Source organism: Schistocerca americana, chromosome 2 (genome assembly GCF_021461395.2).
Source record: "Schistocerca americana isolate TAMUIC-IGC-003095 chromosome 2, iqSchAmer2.1, whole genome shotgun sequence".
NCBI lineage: Eukaryota > Metazoa > Arthropoda > Insecta > Orthoptera > Acrididae > Schistocerca > Schistocerca americana.
In genome coordinates, this window is record NC_060120.1 from 579,885,968 (window position 1) to 579,905,850 (window position 19,883).

At 42.3% G+C, this 19,883-nt stretch overlaps 1 protein-coding gene across 1 annotated transcript in view; it reads left to right on the forward strand.

The window, feature by feature from the left end:
• Nucleotides 1–19,883, forward strand: part of LOC124594200 (protein takeout-like) — a 56,197-nt gene that overhangs the window by 29,629 nt on the left and 6,685 nt on the right. The window contains exons 3-5 of the mRNA XM_047132559.1: nucleotides 3,410–3,548; nucleotides 9,219–9,352; nucleotides 9,460–9,612. Coding sequence (XP_046988515.1) covers nucleotides 3,410–3,548; nucleotides 9,219–9,352; nucleotides 9,460–9,612 — 426 coding nt within the window. The remainder of the gene's footprint in view (nucleotides 1–3,409; nucleotides 3,549–9,218; nucleotides 9,353–9,459; nucleotides 9,613–19,883) is intronic.

The following is a 19,883-nucleotide window of genomic DNA, read 5'->3' on the forward strand; positions in this document are numbered from 1 at the left end:
TATATAGCTTCTTTTGTGTGTTTACTTCGTAGATTCTTACTTAAACTGCGTGTGAGCTTCGTATAGGAGGTGTAATTTCGAGTTTCAGTTACTGTAATCGTAAATTCAGGCAGATTGTAGCGCAGTCATTAGACATTTGTACACGTTAGTTCATACATTCTTTGCGTGTTTCCCTTGCATTATCTAGGCACGGACTCGTGTTTCAGTAACTGTTGTTGAACATCGATTAGAATGGACAGGGACTGTGATTGCTGTGTTCAGATGAGGGCTGAGCTGCCATCCCTTCGCTCATAGCTGCAGGCGGCACTGACTTCAGTCGCGCAGATTGAGGCTGTTGCCAATAGGCACCACGGTGGGGAGCCGGACTTGGGTATCATGGGGATGTCAACCTCGTCCCGTCTGTCCCCAGATCGATCTGCCGCTGTGGTTGCCCCGGTTGCTGCCCGCAGTGGGGCTGAACCCTCGACTGTGGTTGATTGGGAGGTCGTTCCAAGGCGCGGCAGGCAGCGAAAGACGTCCCCGGAGGCTGATCAGAAAGCCTCCCCGGTGCGTCTGACAAACAGGTTTCATGTACTGTTATAGTTGGTGGGGACTTCAACCTTCCCCCGATATGTTGGCAAAAATACTTGTTCAAAACCGGTGGTAGACAGAAAACATCATCCGAGATTGTCCTAAATGCTTTCTCCGAAAATTATTTCGAGCTGTTAGTTCACGAACCCACGCGAATTGTAAATGGTTGCGAAAACACACTTGACCTCTTAGCCACAAACAATCCAGAGCTAATAGAGAGCATCATGACTGATACAGGGATTAGTGATCACAAGGTCGTTGTAGCTAGGCTCAATACCGTTTCTTCCAAATCAACCAGAAACAAACGCAAAATAATTTTATTTAAAAAAGCGGATAAAGTGTCACTAGAAACTTTCCTAAGAGAGAATCTCCAGTCCTTCCGAACTGACTATGCAAATGTAGACGAGATGTGGTTCAAATTCAAAGATATAGTAGCAACAGCAACTGAGAGATTCATACCTCATAAATTGGTAAGAGATGGAACTGATCCCCCATGGTACACAAAACAGGTCCGAATGCTGTTGCAGAGGCAACGGAAAAAGCATGCCAAGTTCAAAAGAACGCGAAATCCCGAAGATTGGCTAAAACTTACAGACGCGCGAAATTTGGCACGGACTTCAATGCGACATGCCTTTAATAGGTTCCACAACGAAACATTGTCTCGAAATTTGGTAGAAAATCCGAAGAAATTCTGGTCGTATGTAAAGTACACAAGCGGCAAGACGCAGTCAATACCTTTGCTGCGCAGTGCCGATGGTACTGTTACCGACGACTGTGCCGCTAAAGCGGAGTTATTGAACGCAGTTTTCCGAAATTCCTTCACCAGGGAAGACGAATAGAATATTCCAGAATTTGAAACACGAACAGCTGCTAGCATGAGTTTCTTAGAAGAAGATACCTTAGAGGTTGCGAAGCAACTCAAATCGCTTGATATGAGCAAGTCTTCAGGTCCAGATTGTATACCGATCAGGTTCCTTTCAGATTACGCTGATACAATAGCTCCCTACTTAGCAATCATATACAACCGCTCGCTCACCGATAGATCTGTACCTACAGATTGGAAAATTGCGCAGGTCGCACCAGTGTTTAAGAAGGGTAGTAGGAGTAATCCATCGAACTACAGACCTATATCATTGACGTCGGTTTACAGTAGGGTTTTGGAGCATATACTGTATTCAAACATTATAAATCACCTCGAAGGGAACGATATATTGATACGTAATCAGCATGGTTTCAGAAAACATCGTTCTTGTGCAACGCAGCTAGCTCTTTATTCGTACAAAGTAATGGCCTCTATCGACAGGGGATCTCAGGTTGATTCCGTGTTTCTAGATTCCCCCAAAGCTTTTGACACCGTTCCTCACAAGCGACTTCTAATCAAGCTGCGGGCCTATGGGGTATCGTCTCAGTTGTGCGACTGGATTCGTGATTTCCTGTCAGGAAGGTCGCCGTTCGTAGTAATAGACGGCAAATCATCGAGTAAACCTGAAGTGATATCAGGTATTGCCCAGGGAAGCGTCCTGGGACCTCTGCTGTTCCTGACCTATATAAATGACCTGGGTGACAATCTGAGCAGCTCTCTTAGGTTGTTCGCAGATGATGCAGCAATTTACCGTCTAGTAAGGTCATCCGAAGACCAGTATCAGTTGCAAAGCGATTTAGAAAAGATTGCTGTATGGTGTGGCAGGTGGCAGTTGACGCTAAATAACGAAAAGTGTGAAGTGATCCACATGAGTTCCAAAAGAAATCCGTTGGAATTCGATTACTCGATAAATAGTACAATTCTCAAGGCTGCCAATTCAACTAAGTAACTGGGTGTTAAAATTACGAACAACTTCAGTTGGAAAGACCACATAGATAATATTGTGGGGAAGGCGAGCCAAAGGTTGCGTTTCATTGAAAGGACACTTATAAGATGCAACAAGTCTACTAAAGAGACAGCTTACACTACACTCGTTCGTCCTGTGTTAGAATATTGCTGCGCGGTGTGGGATCCTTACCAGGTAGGATTGGCGGAGGACATCGAAAGGGTGCAAAAAAGGGCAGCTCGTTTTGTATTATCACGTAATAGGGGAGAGAGTGTGGTAGATATGATACACGAGTTGGGATGGAAGTCATTAAAGCAAAGACGTTTTTCGTCGCGGCTAGATCTATTTACGAAATTTCAGTCACCAACTTTCTCTTCCGAATGCGAAAATATTTTGTTGAGCCCAATTTACATAGGTAGGAATGATCATCAAAATAAAATGAGAGAGATCAGAGCTCGAACAGAAAGGTTTAGGTGTTCGTTTTTCCCGCGCGCTGTTCTGGAGTGCAATGGTAGAGAGATAGTATGATTGTGGTTCGATGAACCCTCTGCCAAGCACTTAAATGTGAATTGCAGAGTAATCATGTAGATGTAGATGTAGATAAACGTGTCGGAAGCCAACAGCGAATTTTACAATCAAATTTGATCGCTTACAAGGGCCTTGAAGTCGTCAATTGATATTAAAAGAAAGGGGTTTGCGACTACACAGCTCTCATTCTACTTATAATGTCGGTTTTCCCAAATTGGAGCTGCCATTTCTCCTTCAAGAAGCTCCTCAGTTGTAGTCACGATGCTGGTTGGATCACTTTCCATTCCTCAAACGACCAGCAACATCAAACCCGAGCCCTCCATTTCGCAATTCATCAATATTATCACTCAGTTCCAGAGCCGAACTAAGTGGATTCGAACTGCAATAAATAACGTACTGCTTTTTTTTTACGCTTGACGCGAAGAGGCAACGACCTAACTGTGTCTGATACGATATGGGCAGGTAACAATGTTTTTACCGAATTGCGTGCGTTCTTCCGACAGGCGACCGCAAGTTCGGCGTGCAGCCGCTGGACCCGCTGCGGCTGACGGAGGTGCTGCTGGAGCAGGGCCGCGGGCTCAGCCTCGCTCTCCGAGACGTCGACGTCATCGGCCTGCACGCCACCGACATCAACAGCGTCCGGTTAGTACCTGCACAAACCTTATATTGTTGCCAACATACTGTGAGACGCCCGCCGTCGAGCAAGCCCGACATTTCCCTATACGCCGCACAGCCGAATGATATCAAACTCACCTTCAACAATAACGTGACAATCATACAATACAGGCTTCCGCGGCCGGTATTGGCGTAATTGCCGATTTTTGTTTTATGGATAAGGCGTAAATAACTGCCTATCGTTTCGTCTTCCAATGTTAGGGATATCATCTGAGGCTTTTAACGACTCATAAGCATATCAGTATGCCTAACTGTGTACTGTGTATATACCCACGCAACAATCGGTTCGTGACGTCATCAGACCGCGGAGATTTCCGACGGCGAAGAAGATACCCTCATGTTGTTTCTGGCATGTGGATGATACTTTCTCTATATAGCCTCGTGTAGAAAAAGAATTTTCTCGATTTCTAAATTTTATGAATAATATTAACTATAAGATAAATTTCACTACGGAAAAAGAGAAAGAAAGGAAGTCAAATTTCATTTTTGGTCGTTCAGGTACTTAGAAAACGTGACGGCACTTCAGGGCATAAAGTCAACACAAAGCCCAATCAGACGGACAGTTATCTGCACAAAAATTCCAGTCACCATCCCAGGCAGAAAAGGGGAGTGATAAAATCATTGGTGGACCGGACTAAAAGAATTTGGGTCTCACAGAACTTGGAGGGCGAGCTCGATAGTTTAAGAATTGCCTTCAGAAGAAACGACCGCTCTGACAAAGAGATAAATAGGGCATTACAGCCTAAAAGGTCTAGAATGTAGAGCTTCTAATAAAAAAGAATCAATTAAAGGAAAATTGTTCCTTCCATTTCTGAAATCTGTCACAGATCATATCAGCAAAGCAGTCAGAAAAAAACGGTGCTCATCCAGTATTTGAACCGAACACCCGTCGCTTGCCACAGCAGAAGTACACAAAATCCCTTGCACTTGTGACCAGGTGTACATAGGAAACACAAAAAGCAGTAACACCCGCCTTAAGGGACGCAAGAGCAGTTCTCGCTTGGGCAGGACGGATAAATCAGCAGTATCAGATCATACACTAGGGCCTTGAAACTACGAAATTCGTTTCTCTGACGCTGTCGGTTTAATAAGATCTAGTAATTACGACCCTAGAAGGCCATAAAAATTCAAAAGGATTGAAATTAAACTAGTTGTGGGCCTTAGTGTCAAATACAACAGTGCAAACTTTTCTCCATAACAGGTTCCATAGTGTATGTCAGCGAGCCTTCGTCAACTTAGGCTGTGGTTTGATGACGGCACGAACCGACCGTTGAGTGGATACATGTAAACAGTTCATCTTGCTGACCTTGTTAGTCTGTAACTGCATTCTGAGTCGCTAAAGCCTCTGATGATGTCTCCAGCATTGGAAGACGAAACATTAGGCAGAGAATTATGCCTTGGACCAAGACCTTATGCCCGATTGCAGCCGATACTCGGGAGCTTACGAATTAGTCAGTACAAGTAGTCTGCAGAGGTGGTTTGTTCAAATAACACAGGCGAAACATGATACGCATCCCACGCTGTCATGGGTTCTACAATCGCTCCACCAAGCTTGTCTGGGGGGAAATTAACCTTTAGCGAATTTTGAGCGCACGATTGTGCAATATTGTTAAAGCAGTGGAAATAACAGGTTGTTGACATAAAACTGTGTGCACAACCTAAGTCCAAAAAGTTACCTGACTGATTTTATTCCTAGCATATACGCGACGTCAGCGGTGTCTTGAACTAATGACTGCAAACAACGGATGTGCGTTCAACTCCTTAGCGAACATACCTCGATTCCCGAACAAAAACAATGACGATACTTGGTGTTAACGACATGAACCTACCACAAAACGACAAAGTGCAGAAATTCAGATGAAGGCTAAACGCTTTGGCGACATAACCGACATTCACGCCAATGTGAAGCGCGAGTTGAAGGACTCTTCTGACAGTTTCACATGGTTTTATGAAGGTCCTGTGCATTGTACTCAGGTGGCGAGGAGGGGAGTGGAGGGGAGGGGGGAGGCTGCGTAGAACACCTGAAGCATTAAACCCACCATCTTAACTTTCCTCTGTATTTTATTAACGTAGTCTCAGAAACATTTTGGACTGGCGGTATTTTTTCGAATATGTGAAAAATACATTCGACGTAAGTATATTTCATTAAAACAGCATTTTATGTGCAAAGTATTGTAAAAACAATTTTATCTACATGTTTTGTCCCGTTAATGGTCTGCCACGAATTATTGTGAACTTGCACCACAGCATTTTGGACTGAGGTTGATTACTTCCATTGTTAACAAAGCTCGCCTAAAAATCATTTGTCGAAGTAGCTCGCTCAGCGAACCAGTTGGACAATCAGAACACTCACGAAGTCTGACAGCTATTTCTTTCAACAAGGTTACTTATATTGTGTTTTGCAGTTCTGCCCTACGTCCATGTCACTAATTTTAAGTTGAGCCATATTTTGCCTTTAAAGTGTTTGTCTATCAAGTTTAAATCCATTTCTGTGCATTTTTCACGCAGGCGTTAGTGTTTTATCGATGCTGATACAACAGTTCGCTCATTTTATCTCGCCAATTGCCAGTGTTAGTTTTACAGCTTCATAATCCAGGCAGACTATATACTTGTACAACTGATTTTTACGAGGATTAATTCACAGCACAACTAAGCTGCAACGATAATGTTCTTTGTGCATTACTCTTTTGCCTCCGCTTTCCGTGGTGTTAAGCGACATTCGAAAATTTTAGTGTACTGGACAAGGAAGAGAGAAGATATTCTTGTTCGTCACTTTGTCGGAATCAATTCGAAGTTCGTTGAAGGTAACTTAGAGGGTCCCCATTGTAATTATAGTTTTAAATGTTTCAGATAGATGTAGGAAGTAGGCTGTTTTTCCACTCAGCGTAGGTACTGCAATCCGAAGGTCAGCTAGAGAAATATACGTGAGAAGTAACGTAATATACTCATTTTTTTGTTTCTATTTCATTACTTATCTTTGTTTTATATTCTTTCCAAATAATTATAGTTTCTTTCTATATGTGTAAGTATATTGTATAAATTAATATCTTAACATTACATTATTAGAGTCAATAAAAATGTGTACTGTTAAGTAGAGAATTTTTGGTGTAGCCTACTGCTTGTATTGTTTCCTACATCCTGTTTTAGACACACAGAAGGCACGTTTTGTGACTGCAATGAATAAATAAATAAATAAATACGGCGAATAATATGTTACTTATATGATGTTTTACAGCTCTGCCCTACTGTCCTTTCACTAATTTTAAGTAGAGCCAGATTTTGCCTTTAAAGTGTTTGTCTATCAAGTTTAAATGCATTTCTGTCCAGTTTTTACGCAGGAGTTAGTGCAGTCAGTAATGGAACCTTAACACCTTTCTTACGTACGTCCTCTATAAGCGACTGTGAAAAAAGATTGCATACCAGTAGTCTGTAATGTACATGCATTAGCTTAACACACAGCAAGCAAACTTGCGCGACACTGATCAAATCCACTTGCTTTTTGACAACTGTTTGTGTGGTAAACGGGAATGTATTTTTAGAGGGATTTCCAGTCTAGACGCAAAAAACAAACAGTTAAAATATGAAGACATACTGAACAAAATTCACACAGTTCACAGACGGGAAGGACACACAATTTTACTTTCCTATTGTAGATACAGACAGATTAAAGAATTAAACACAAAATAAAATAAATGGTTCAAATCACGAATGGACGACTGACCGTGATTAGCAAATTTTGCCACAGCGAGACAATAGCTTAAGAAACACGAGAGGAAGCAATGATCTTTACAACGTGGACATGTCTCTTATGCATAACAATGCCAGATACGTGAAATAATGGACCATTTACATTTACGAATTTTTTACCATCAAATTTACAAACAACGCTGTCTTCTAAATGCTGAGATACAGAGAGCATGTGACAGCATGAGACATGTTTACTGTGGGCAGGGAAATGGAGGGATACTTGACTATTGGTAATACGTCTCAAATAATTAGATACGTCGACTGAATCGAAGAGGTACATACTCTGGTGACAGGAGAAGTCAAACTACAGCCTATTTCGGTTATAATACTCCTGCCATTTCAGGCACCTCTGCTGAGATGCATGTAGTTTACAGGACATGAAGTAATTTGCGAACTTCCATAATTATTCAGCGCAATGAGAAAGTAGGCTCTCGATATACAGGGTGATTCAAAAAGAATACCACAACTTTAAAAATGTGTATTTAATGAAAGAATCATAATATAACCTTCTGTTATACATCATTACAAAGAGTATTTAAAAAGGTTTTTTTTCACTCAAAACCAAGTTCAGAGATGTTCAATATGGCCCCCTCCAGACACACGAGCAATATCAACCCGATACTCCAACTCGTTCCACACTCTCTGTAGCATATCAGGCGTAACAGGTTGGATAGCTGCTGTTATTTCTCGTTTCAAATCATCAATGGTGGCTGGGAGAGGTGGCCGAAACACCATATCCTTAACATACCCCCATAAGAAAAAATCGCAGGGGGTAAGATCAGGGCTTCTTGGAGGCCAGTGATGAAGTGCTCTGTCACGGGCTTCCTGGCGGCCGATCCATCGCCTCGGGTAGTTGACGTTCAGGTAGTTACGGACAGATAAGTGCCAATATGGTGGCGCTCCATCCTGCTGAAATATGAATTGTTGTGCTTCTTGTTCGAGCTGAGGGAACAGCCAATTCTCTAACATCTCCAGATACTGTAGTCCAGTTACAGTAGCACCTTCGAAGAAAAAGGGACCAAAAACTTCATTGGCTGAAATGGCACAGAAAACGTTCACCTTAGGCGAGTCACGTTCATACTGAGTTGTTTCCCGTGGATTCTCAGGGCCCCATATACAGACATTGTGACGGTTGACTTTCCCGTTAGTGTGGAAAGTTGCTTCATCACTAAACACAATCTTTGAAACGAAAGATTCATCTGTTTCCATTTGAGCAAGGATAAAATCACAGAAATCGATTCTTTTAATCTTATCAGCTGCAGACAGTGCTTGAACCAATTTCAGACGATAAGGTTTCATAACTAACCTTTTTCGTAGGACTCTCCATACAGTTGATTGTGGAATTTGCAGCTCTCTGCTAGCTCTGCGAGTCGATTTTCCTGGGCTGCGAACAAATGCTTGCTGGATGCGTGCTACATTTTCATCACACGTTCTCGGCCGTCCAGAACTTTTCCCTTTGCACAAACACCCATTCTCTGTAAACTGTTTATACCAACGTTTAATACACCACCTATCAGGAGGTTTAACACCATACTTCGTTCGAAATGCACGCTGAACAACTGTCGTCGATTCACTTCTGCCGTACTCAATAACACAAAAAGCTTTCTGTTGAGCGGTCGCCATCTTAGCATCAACTGACGCTGACGCCTAGTCAACAGCGCCTCAAGCGAACAAATGTACAACTAAATGAAACTTTATAGCTCCCTTAATTCGCCGACAGATAGTGCTTAGCTCTGCCTTTTGTCGTTGCAAAGTTTTAAATTCCTAAAGTTGTGGTATTCTTTTTGAATCACCCTGTAGTTTGAGTCTTAAAAAGACCTTCGAATATCTGATTTCGCAGTTGTTTTTAACTTCACAATTTAATAACGATTTTTTTACTCTGTATTTTAGCCTTGATCTTCCCAAGGACACCGTGATTGTCAACCTTACTGTACCGCACATAGAAATTTTGGGAAAATACGTAGTGAAGGGGAAGATAATGGTACTGCCCATCACCGGAAAGGGAAACGCAAACATAACCCTTGGTAAGTAAATCTCCGTCCTGCAGTTACATCTAAACTGAGAAAAGTAGTTTCTTGGCGTCACGGATTTCTGAGATAATAAGCAGCCCCGTGTTTCCTTCGTTTTTCAGACGACGTGCGTGTGTCTTACACGTTCCAACACGACCTCGTCAGGAAGGCTGATGGCAAGCAGTACATCAGGGGTAAGAACAACTCACTGACGCTGACTGCTGGCTGGGGCAGTGCGCACCTGGACAACCTCTTCAACGGCGACAAAAGATTGGGTAAATTGCGCGCTCAGTTTTGAAACTTAAGCTCCTTAAACACACACTATATGAGCACTTCAGTATGACCACCTAATTAACACAGTGTAGGTTCTCCTTGGCCTTCAGCGCAGTAGTTCTGACGTGGCTTCGGCATCTGTTATCAAAAAGTCTTACGGATTCCTGATCTCCACCCCTCCAAATGATGAGCAACATATGATGTGCAATGTTGTTGCAGCAGTCTGCTTACGTACCGATCAGAGGCAACACTTAACTGTTGCAACAGACTAACTCCAATCACTGTATTCTTTATATGGCTGCGGTGCACATTTGTTTCTCTCAAAGTGATATGCATGGCGTCAATTACCTCTGAAGTTAGAGACACAAGGTCTCAGGCTCCACCCTGGATTATAGTCTCGGTTCTGTGAGGGAGAGAGTCTACAAGTTTCTTCAAGGATGCCGTATTCAACTAAAGCTGCTCATTGATGATTAGATCCCCCAACAGCTATCAAATTGCGGGGATGCTGTTTGCTGCATTTGAGCCGGTGTTCCAAACGGTCTCGGGCATTGTACATGGGATTAACACCGAGTGATTTGGTGGCCCAGTCGAGCAGTGATAGGATACTTAAGCCTTCATCGAACCAGAAACTATGTCTGCAGCCCTGTGAACATGACTGTTATCGTCTCGGCTGACGTGAGTGCCCACAGTGTATTCGTCATAAAGTTGTAGAAGATAGGACAACGCCGAGAATGTTGAGATAAACGTCTTGGTACGTGTTCACGTTAACCTGAATGAGTAAGACCAAGTCAGTGAACGAAAATCACCCCAAAACGTTACAGAATCATCTATGGTCTGCACTACACCTTCCATACACTACAGATTAAATGTCTCGTTGGGCCATCGGTCCACTCCACGCTTTGCGTCATTTGAAAAGAGGCAAAATCTCGACTCGCCGGACCACACTACATGCAACCAGTTTCTGTGTTGTTTGGCCCACAGAAGGCGTGGAGCAATGGCCTTTTGCGAAGACTCCGACTCCACATGTCCATTGCAAGCAGTTTCCTTCGCAACGTTCGTTTGGGAACTGGTTCAGATGGGCCTCCTTTCACTGACAGCAGGTCTCTCTGTTGGGTTTGATACCGATTATTTATCATTTCCAAGGCGTTGTATACATCTCCACTGCTTTTGCACCGTATTACATGGCTGGTTTCCTTGTACTAAACGTTGGACAGCCCACGTCGGTACTCTAACGAATCGGGCAACTTCATTCACAGTGTGGTCATGGGCACTTCCAACTTCGCTATCTGCTAGTCTCTTCTGTCAGGTCTTCACAGCGACCCTTCTTACTACATAGACTGCATACAACCGATTGGAAATAAACGTCACTTCACTACAATGACTTAGTCAGCTGTGAAATGTCACATGACCTCCTAGAACAAGTTCTACGCCATTTACAGCGATCCAAAGCGACTATTTGTGTACTGTTGTAAGGGGTTCGCTAGTATTTTGTCAGGTGTGCTTACTTCAACATTTTTTATCAAGGTTTTCTTTAAGTGCCACAATTCATATTCCAAATGGAATTTCTCACTGACTTCTAAGGCCATGTTCACTGTGTTAATAATCGTCACTCGTTTTTTTCATTAAGATTTCGAGGCCAAATAGACGCCACTATTCATTCAAATGTGATTCATCGTGTTTTCCAATTTATCCCGATTTTTTCCTTACGTCATTATGTCTTACGCAAGCTATACAGACTTCCTTTCTTGCCAGCAGAAGTGCATTTTGAGCGTAGACAAACTACAAACTGTTGGTCTCATGTAGTAGGTATGCATTAGCACAGGCCTTAAAAAGATTTTCACAAACGCCTTCATATCAAAATGCTTCACTGGGGCACAGTGAAGAACCCATTTCAATATAGTTCAAGAATATACAGAGTGAATCACTTAAAACGGGCACCTCAAATATTGCGGAAATGGAAAGTGCTGTTTGTGTGTGGTTTTCACAGAATGGATTGGTAGTCAAGGGCTCGTATGTTTGCCAATAAACTTTGTAATAATACTTAGAAAGTGTATTTTTTGTGCAAACATACTTTTTAAAAATGAGCAACCCCTATTCATATTAACAACTAAAAGTAGGGTAAATAAGAATGAAATTGGTGTTTGTTGCAGGATTCTATAGCGAGTAGTTTACGAGATATCTTTTTTTTGTTTTTTTTGTTTTTGTTTTTTAAGTCTCCACACCGACACTTCTTTGTGCTATTCAGCCTGCGTAGTTGCTAGGTATGGTAATGTTATTTTTGCTTACAGCGAACTTGTTTTGTTCCTTGAGTGCATTGTGACTTGCTAGTCAGCCAGATACGACAGTCCATGCAGTAGGTCGGGATTTACCAATGCATAGAAAGCTGACATGCTCATGTTGTATGGAGAGTATAGTAAGAATGCAGTTTGTTCTTGTACGGTGTATGCTGCAGGATATAGACATCAACCATCTCGGCATTTATTTATCAACTTCTTCACCCAGTTACTTAAAAATGGTAGTGTAGGACCTAGACAACGTAACAGAAGAAAACAAGTGACGAAAGAAGAGGGGCGAAATAAAGGTTCTTCCTGCTGTTGCAGTTCATCCGCATGTTAGCTCCCACGCAGTCGCATGAGGAAATGGCGTGGCTCAGGCAAGCGCCCTGTGTTGTTCTTAGCATAGGTTAGTTTAGGAAGTAGTGTGTAAGTCTAGGGACCGCTGACCTCTGCAGTTTGGTCCCTTAAGAACTCGCACACATTTGAACATTTTAAGCTGCATGGAAACGATTATGAGAATCGGTTTAACTTCTACACAAAGGCATTAAGACAGGATACTCCAGAAGTAACATGTAGCTTGTTCAGTGATGAATTCACGTTTACCAGTTATGGCGAGGTAAACCGCCAAACCATGCACTATTGGTCTGTTGATAATCCCCGTTGGCTTCGTCTGGTGGAACGTCTATAGAGTGTAAATGTGTGGTGTGGGATAGTGAACCATAAGCTCATAGGGCCGTTTTTCATAGACGGAACACTTAACGCGCATAAGTATTGCAGCCTCCTAATACACTATCTTCCACGTTCCTCTACAGATTAGGAGGAACCTGTGGTACCAACATGACAGCTGTCCAGCCCATAGTGCACGGAGCACCACAGCATGTCTTATGAATTGTTTCCAAATAGATGGGGGATCGGAAGCAGGAGACCTGAACTTTGGCCGGCCCGTTCCCCAGATTTTACGCCTGTAGACTTTTTTGTGGGGAAAGCTGAAAGATGCTGTCTACAAGGCCCTACCAACTACATCCGATGATATGCAACGACTTATTACTGCAGCCTGCTCGGATATCTCCTCTGAAACGCTAGCACGTGTGCAGCAGTCGTTTCCTACCAGACTGGAAGCGTGTACTGTTGCTGTCACTGGACATTTTCAGCGCAACCTGTGACGGTCAGTTGTTTCGTCAGTGGTCGGAATCCACATAACTAGTGTATTCACTTATACTGTTTTTTAGTGAGTGCTACCACAGGTATGGCCAAGTTTCAGCATTGGAACCTCTCAAACTACGATACCTTGTAAACGACTGTCACTAGAATCCTGTAACAAACATCATTGACATTCTAATTTACCATACCTTTAGTTTGTTAATGTCATTAGGCAGTTCCATCTAAAGAAGTCTATGTCTGCACAAAAAGTACACTTTTCTAAGTATTATCACCCACTGTTCATAGGCTAACAATACGAGCCCCTGACTACCAATCCTTTCTGTAAAAAGCGCACACCGTTAGCATTTTCCATTCCCGCAGTATTTCCGATCAAGTCTTAGGCGATTCACACTGTAGAACTCGCCTTTCCATACCTAAATATCTCGAGCAATGAAACCATTATCCAAGTTTCTGATACACAAATCTATAATGCGTTAGAAATGAGTGCAGTTTTAAACAGTGATTTAATAGTTATGTTCCAGCCTAAATTATGTTTAAGACACTTTAATACTTGTCATCCGCCCCCAAATGGAAGATATGCTTTGTTGTGCTCTCTGATTTTCGATGCTTAAAAAAAAAAAGAGAGAGCTCTGAGCACTATGGGACTTAATTTCTGAGGTCATCAGTCCCCTAGAACTTAGAACTACTTAAACCTAACTAACCTAAGGACATCACACACACCTACGCCCGAGGCAGGATTCGAACCACCGACCGTAGCAGTCGCGCGGTTCCAGACTGTAGCGCCTAGAACCGCTCGGCCACCTCGGCCGGCTTTGAATGGCACAAAATGACTACCAACGATACAGTCTTCATCTTCCGTAAGCTACCGTAGAAGTTGTCACTAAACCACCTACGTACAAAATTGGTGTATTTCGTAGCCTTAGCTAAATATAGATAACACGACTCTTATTTTTCCTTCTTGTACGAGCGGGAAATTCATTCGAAATTCTAAAATTTTCTTGTCGTTTCCTTATATCTTTCATCGATTGTATTAAAAACTGTATTTGTGATAAATCGTGTATCTGAAACGATTGCAAGTGACGTGTAAAATTAGCACCTCTTGTTAGCTACAAACTATGCTTCTGTTTTCTATAATTTTCTGCAGTTGTCTCCTTGTTCAAATAATCGTTCCTCCTAATTTCAGAATACATCTGCGAAATTAGTTATATTTTTGAGAAGTTTCGGTATCTTTCAATTTTTGTGCAAAGCTTCTTTTACAGTAAACCGATGTTGTGAGTTATAGCAGTGTATTCCATTAACTTTAGTAGCAAGAGGGTGTCTCAAAAGGTACGGCATAGTTTGAATACGGTATAGCACCAAAACTAATTAAGGTACTTGGGCCATGTTCGGCTTATGCGACACACTGTCTCAAAACGTTTTTATGCAATTCGATCAATTTCAACAAGTGCGCCTCTGGTGGCACACACACCATCCAGTCTGTATTCCAGCTCTAATCACATCTGGCACAACATATCTGCATCAACTTTGACAATGGCAGCAACAATTCGGTTGTTTAAATCATTGACGTGGATGACAAGGGTTAAGGAGACTCTGTCCTTAGCATACCCCCACAGAAAGAAGTCCATTGGTGCAATGTCAGACGACCTTGGAGACCAGGAAATGGGACCATCCGTGCCTATCCACTAATCTGGAAGTGCCTGGTCTAGAGCATTTCGCAAAGTCAGAGCCCAATGTGGCAGTGCACCATCTTGTTGGAGACTGTATGTCTTGGCAGTCTGCCAGATCTTCCCAAACAGCTCTGGCATATCAAGGAACTTGTCAGAATTAACTGTTGTTTTCTGAGGAAAAAAATTTACCCACAATACTGTCAACCATCAAACAACTCAACACGTTTACTTTTGGGCTCTTACATAGTTCTTCCGTCACATTATATGATTTGGTTGCGCTCCAGATGTGAATACTATATCTGTTTACCTTACGACAAATGTGGAATGTCGCTTCATTACAAAATACCAGGTTGTTCAGATTATTTCCATCCATCTCCAAACGGTGAAGAACACTAACAGCAAATAGCATATGTTGTGGCTTGTCGTCTGGTTTCAATGCACGTAACAGCTGTAGTTGGTATGGATACATCTGTTAACATTTCCAAAGGATCCGGTGCATGGTCACCCTAGGGATTCGTAGCTCCTGCGATGCCCTCGAAACAGGCTTCTGCGATTAACGCTGAAAATTCACTGCAACTGTTCTGCGAGAGCATAACTTGTTCTAGGTCACCCAGTATGATCCTTCACGTCAACACTTCCTCTCTGCATGAAATTCCTGTACAGCCTGTGTGTCAACATCTGCAAGGATGAGTGCTTTCTATGCCATGTTTCGAAGTTCCTTTGAACGTGCATGTCCGATTTGGTCTGAATAGACCATTCCACACGCTGAGTCTTTTCGTGAACCATTATCATTGTGCTTCACTCACGGCAACCTAAGAAACACACAAACAAAACAGAGTTTGCAACTTCCTGGCAGACTAAAGCTGTGTGCCGGACCGAGACTCGAACTCGGGACCTTTGCCTACTGCGGGCAAGTGCTCTACTATCTGAGCTACCCAAGCACGACTCACGACCCGTCCTCACAGTTTCAATTCCGCCAGTACCTCGTCTCCTACCTTCCAAACTTCACAGAAGCTCTTCTGCAAACCAGGCAGAATGAGCACTCCCGGAAGAAAGGATATTGCGGCGACAAGGCTTAGCCACAACCTGGGGGATGTTTCCAGAATGAGATTTTCACTCTGCAGCGGAGGGTGCGCTGATATGAAACTTCCTGGCAGATTAAAACTATGTGCCGGACCGAGACTGCCAGGAAGTTTCATATCAGCGCACACTCCGCTACAGAGTGAAAATCTCATCCTGGAAATATCTCCCTGGCTGTGACTGTGCCATGTCTCCGCAATATCCTTTCTTCCAGGAGTGATAGTGCTGCCTGGTTCACAGAAGAGCTTCTGTGAAGTTTGTAAAGTAGGAGACGAGGTACTGGCGGAATTGAAGCTGTGAGGACGGGTCGTGAGTCGTGCTTGGGTAGCTCAGATGGTAGAGCACTTGCCCGCAGAAAGCAAAGGTCCCGAGTTCGAGTCTAGGTCCAGTACACACTTTTAATCTGCCAGGAAGTTTCATATCAGCGCACATTCCGCTGCAGAATGAAAATCTCATTCTGAAAACAGCGTTTGTCTGTCACAAATCAAATATTGTGAGAATATCTCAATTAATTTGGGTGCTATAACACATTGAAGTTGTGGCGAACCTTTTTAGTCACCCTGTAATTACATCTACATCTACATGGTTACTCTGCAATTCACACTTAAGTGCCTGGCAGAGGATTCACGAACCATTTTCATACTACGTCTCTACCATTCCACTCTCGAATAGCGCGTGGGAAAAGGGAACACCTAAATCTTTCCGTTCGAGCTCTGATTTCTCTTATTTTATAATGATGATCATTTCTCCCTACGTAAGTGGGTGTCAACAAAATATTTTCGCATTCGGAAGACAAAGTTGGTGATCGAAATTTCGTAAATAGATCTCGCCGCAAAGAAAACCGCCTTTGTTTCAGTAACTGCCACCCCAACTCGCGTGTCATATCAGTGACACTCTCACCCCTATTGCACGATAACACTAAACGAGCTGCCCTTCTTTGCACTTTTTCGATGTCCTCCGTCAAGAGGACGGACAAGTGTAATGTAGGCTGTCTCTTTAGTGGGTTTGTCACATCTTCTAAGTGTTCTGCCAACAAAGCGCAGTCTTTGTTTCGCCTTCCCCACAATATTATTTATATGGTCTTTCCCATTTAAGTTGCTCGGAATTGTAATTCCTAGGTATTTAGCCGAATTGAGAGCCCTTAGATTTGTGCGATGTAAATTTATTGGATTTCTTTTAGTACCCATGTGGATGACCTCGCACTTTTCTTTGTTTAGTGCCTATTGCCACTTTTCGCACCATACAGATATTCTCTCTAGATCATTTTGTAATTGGAATTGATCCTCTGCTGATTTTCTAGACGGTAAATTACAGCGTCATCTGCAAACAATCTAAGGGGGTGCTCAATCATCACTTTGATCATTTATGTAAATCAGAAACGGCAGAGGGCCCACGACACTACCTTGCGGAACGCCAGATATCGCTTCAATTCTACTCAATGATTTACTGTCTATCACTACGAACTGTGACCTCTCTGAGAGGAAATCACGAATCCAGCCACACAACTGAGACGATACTCCATATGCACGCAATTTGATTAATAGTCGCTTGTGAATAACGGTATCAAAAGCCTTCTGGAAATCTAGGAATATGGAATCGATCTGAGATCCCTTGTCGACAGCACTCATTACTTCATGGGAATAAAGAGCTAGCTGTGTTGCACAAGAACGATATTTTGTGAATCCGTGTTGGTTTATGTATCAATGAGTCATTTTCTTAAAGGTGATTCATAATGTTCGAGTTCAATATATGCTCCAAAATCCTGCTGCAAATTGAGATCAGTGATATGGGTTTGTAATTCAATAGGTTACTCCTATTTCCTATCTTGAATATTGGTGTGACCTGTGCTACTTTCCAGTCTTTAAGAGCAGACCTTTCGTCAAGTGAGTGGTTGTATATGAATTCTAAGAAAGGCGCTATTGTGTCTGCATACTCTAAAAGGAACCTAATTGGTATACCATCTGGACTGGAAGACTTGCCTTTCTTAAGTGATTTGAGTTGTTTCGCAACACCTAAGATATCTACTTTTATGTCACTCATGCTAACAGCTGTTCTGGTTTCGAATTCTGGAATATTTACTTCGTCTTCTTTCGTGAAGGAATTACGGAAAACTGTGTTTAGTAACTACGCTTTAGTGGCACCATCATCGGTAACATTTCCGTAGCTATCGCGCAGTGACGGTATTGACTGTTTTTTGCCACCAGTGTACTTTACATACGACCAGACTCTTTGGGTTTTCTTCCATATTTTGAGACAATGTTTCATTGTGGAAACTATTAAAAGCTTCTCGCATTGACGTCCGCACTAAATTTCGAGCTTCCGTGAAACTTAGTCAGTCTTGGGGATTTTGCGTTGTTCCGAATTTGACATGATTTTTTCGTTGCTTCTGCAACAGTGTTCTGACGTGTTTTGTGTACCATGGTGGATCAGTCCCGTCTCTTATTAACTTATGCGATATGAACCCATCTATTGCTGTCGATAATGTATCTTTGAATTTGAGCCACATCTAGTTTACACTTACAAAATTAGCTTGGAAAGGATGGAGACACACTGTTAGGAAGGCATCAAGAATATTTTTATCTGCTGTTTTGAATAGATATATTTTGCGTTTATTTTTAGTGGTTTTGGTTGATATGGTTTTGAGCCTCGTTACAATGACCTTGTGTTCACTATTCCCCGTATCCGTCATGACGCTCTCTCTTAGATCAGGATTATTTGTAGCTAAGAGGTCAAGTGTGTTTTCGTAATCTTTTACAAATCGTGTGAGCTCATGGGCTAATTGTTCAAAGTAATTCTCAGAGAAAGCATTACGGGATTAGTGCAATATTTCCCCTTATTTTCGATCACTGACCAGCTTGTACTATGGAGGTTTTCTTTATTTCATGATCACAATGTAACATAACTCAAACAAGTCCACAACTGAAATTTGCAGGACACATCTATGCTTTAATCCGCGATTATTGCAACATAATTGGTACGTTTTATTTCTTGACTAACTTCATCATGGTACACTTCCAACGTGCATTGCTGTAATTCGTTCTGAACAGTCTTACAAATGCTTTTGAACATTGATGCTTGAATGGGATGAACTTTAAGATCTTTATCCTGTTCCGCGATGAACTGAACAAGCTCTCATAAAACCCCCATATTTTGAGCCCATCAGATTCATTGTGGCCCCTGAGAGCCAGTTCCAAAACACCACAGAACCGATTACATTTTACAGTGAAATTCAATATACATCTATTCTTTTCTACACATTTGTTGTAGCTGTCAATTGTTTGTCTATATCGCGAATCTGATTTCTGCTGAATGTTGGTTTTGCCTAGCTATAAAAGACTAAGCACATTATTCGTGTGTCACTTTGAAATTTCCTGTACTTTCATTTTAGACCATATATGTCCAGTATCAGTACTTCTGGTCTTACACCAATGAACTTCAACCCCAAAAAACACACAAGGAAAACAAAACACAGCGTTGTTTTCTTCAGCCTGTATGCTTTTGTGATGTACGTGTCCCTTCACATTCCCACTTCACTATCACATCGGAAGCAGTGGACCTAGCAATGTTTAGGAGTGTGGAAATCTCCCGTACAGACGTATGACAGAAGTGACACACAATCACCTGACCACGTTCAAAGTCGGTGAGTTCGGCGGAGCACCCCATTCTGCTCTCTCACAATGTCTAATTACTACTGAAGTCACTGATATGGAGTACCTGGCAGGTGGTATCACAATGCACCTAATATGAAAAACCTATGTTTTTGGGGGTGTCTGGATACTTTTGATCACATATTCAAATTACATATTGTTATTTATAACACTATTTAAGTGTATTATTTCTGTACTCAATTTAATTAAACATTAATTAGCATTCAGGAATGCATTAGCATTAACTTGCAGAAAGATTGTAAAACTGGATTACAAGAAATCTGCACCCCAATGTATTCTAACAGGATTGCTAGATGGCAGATCATGTTTCTGTAGGTTCTGCACTTTACTGCTCTCTGGCAGAAGGAATGTAAAGCTCTGAGTCAGAGTAGCTATGGCTCCATCTCTGCCATAAGAAGCATGTAGAAACCAACGGCTGAGC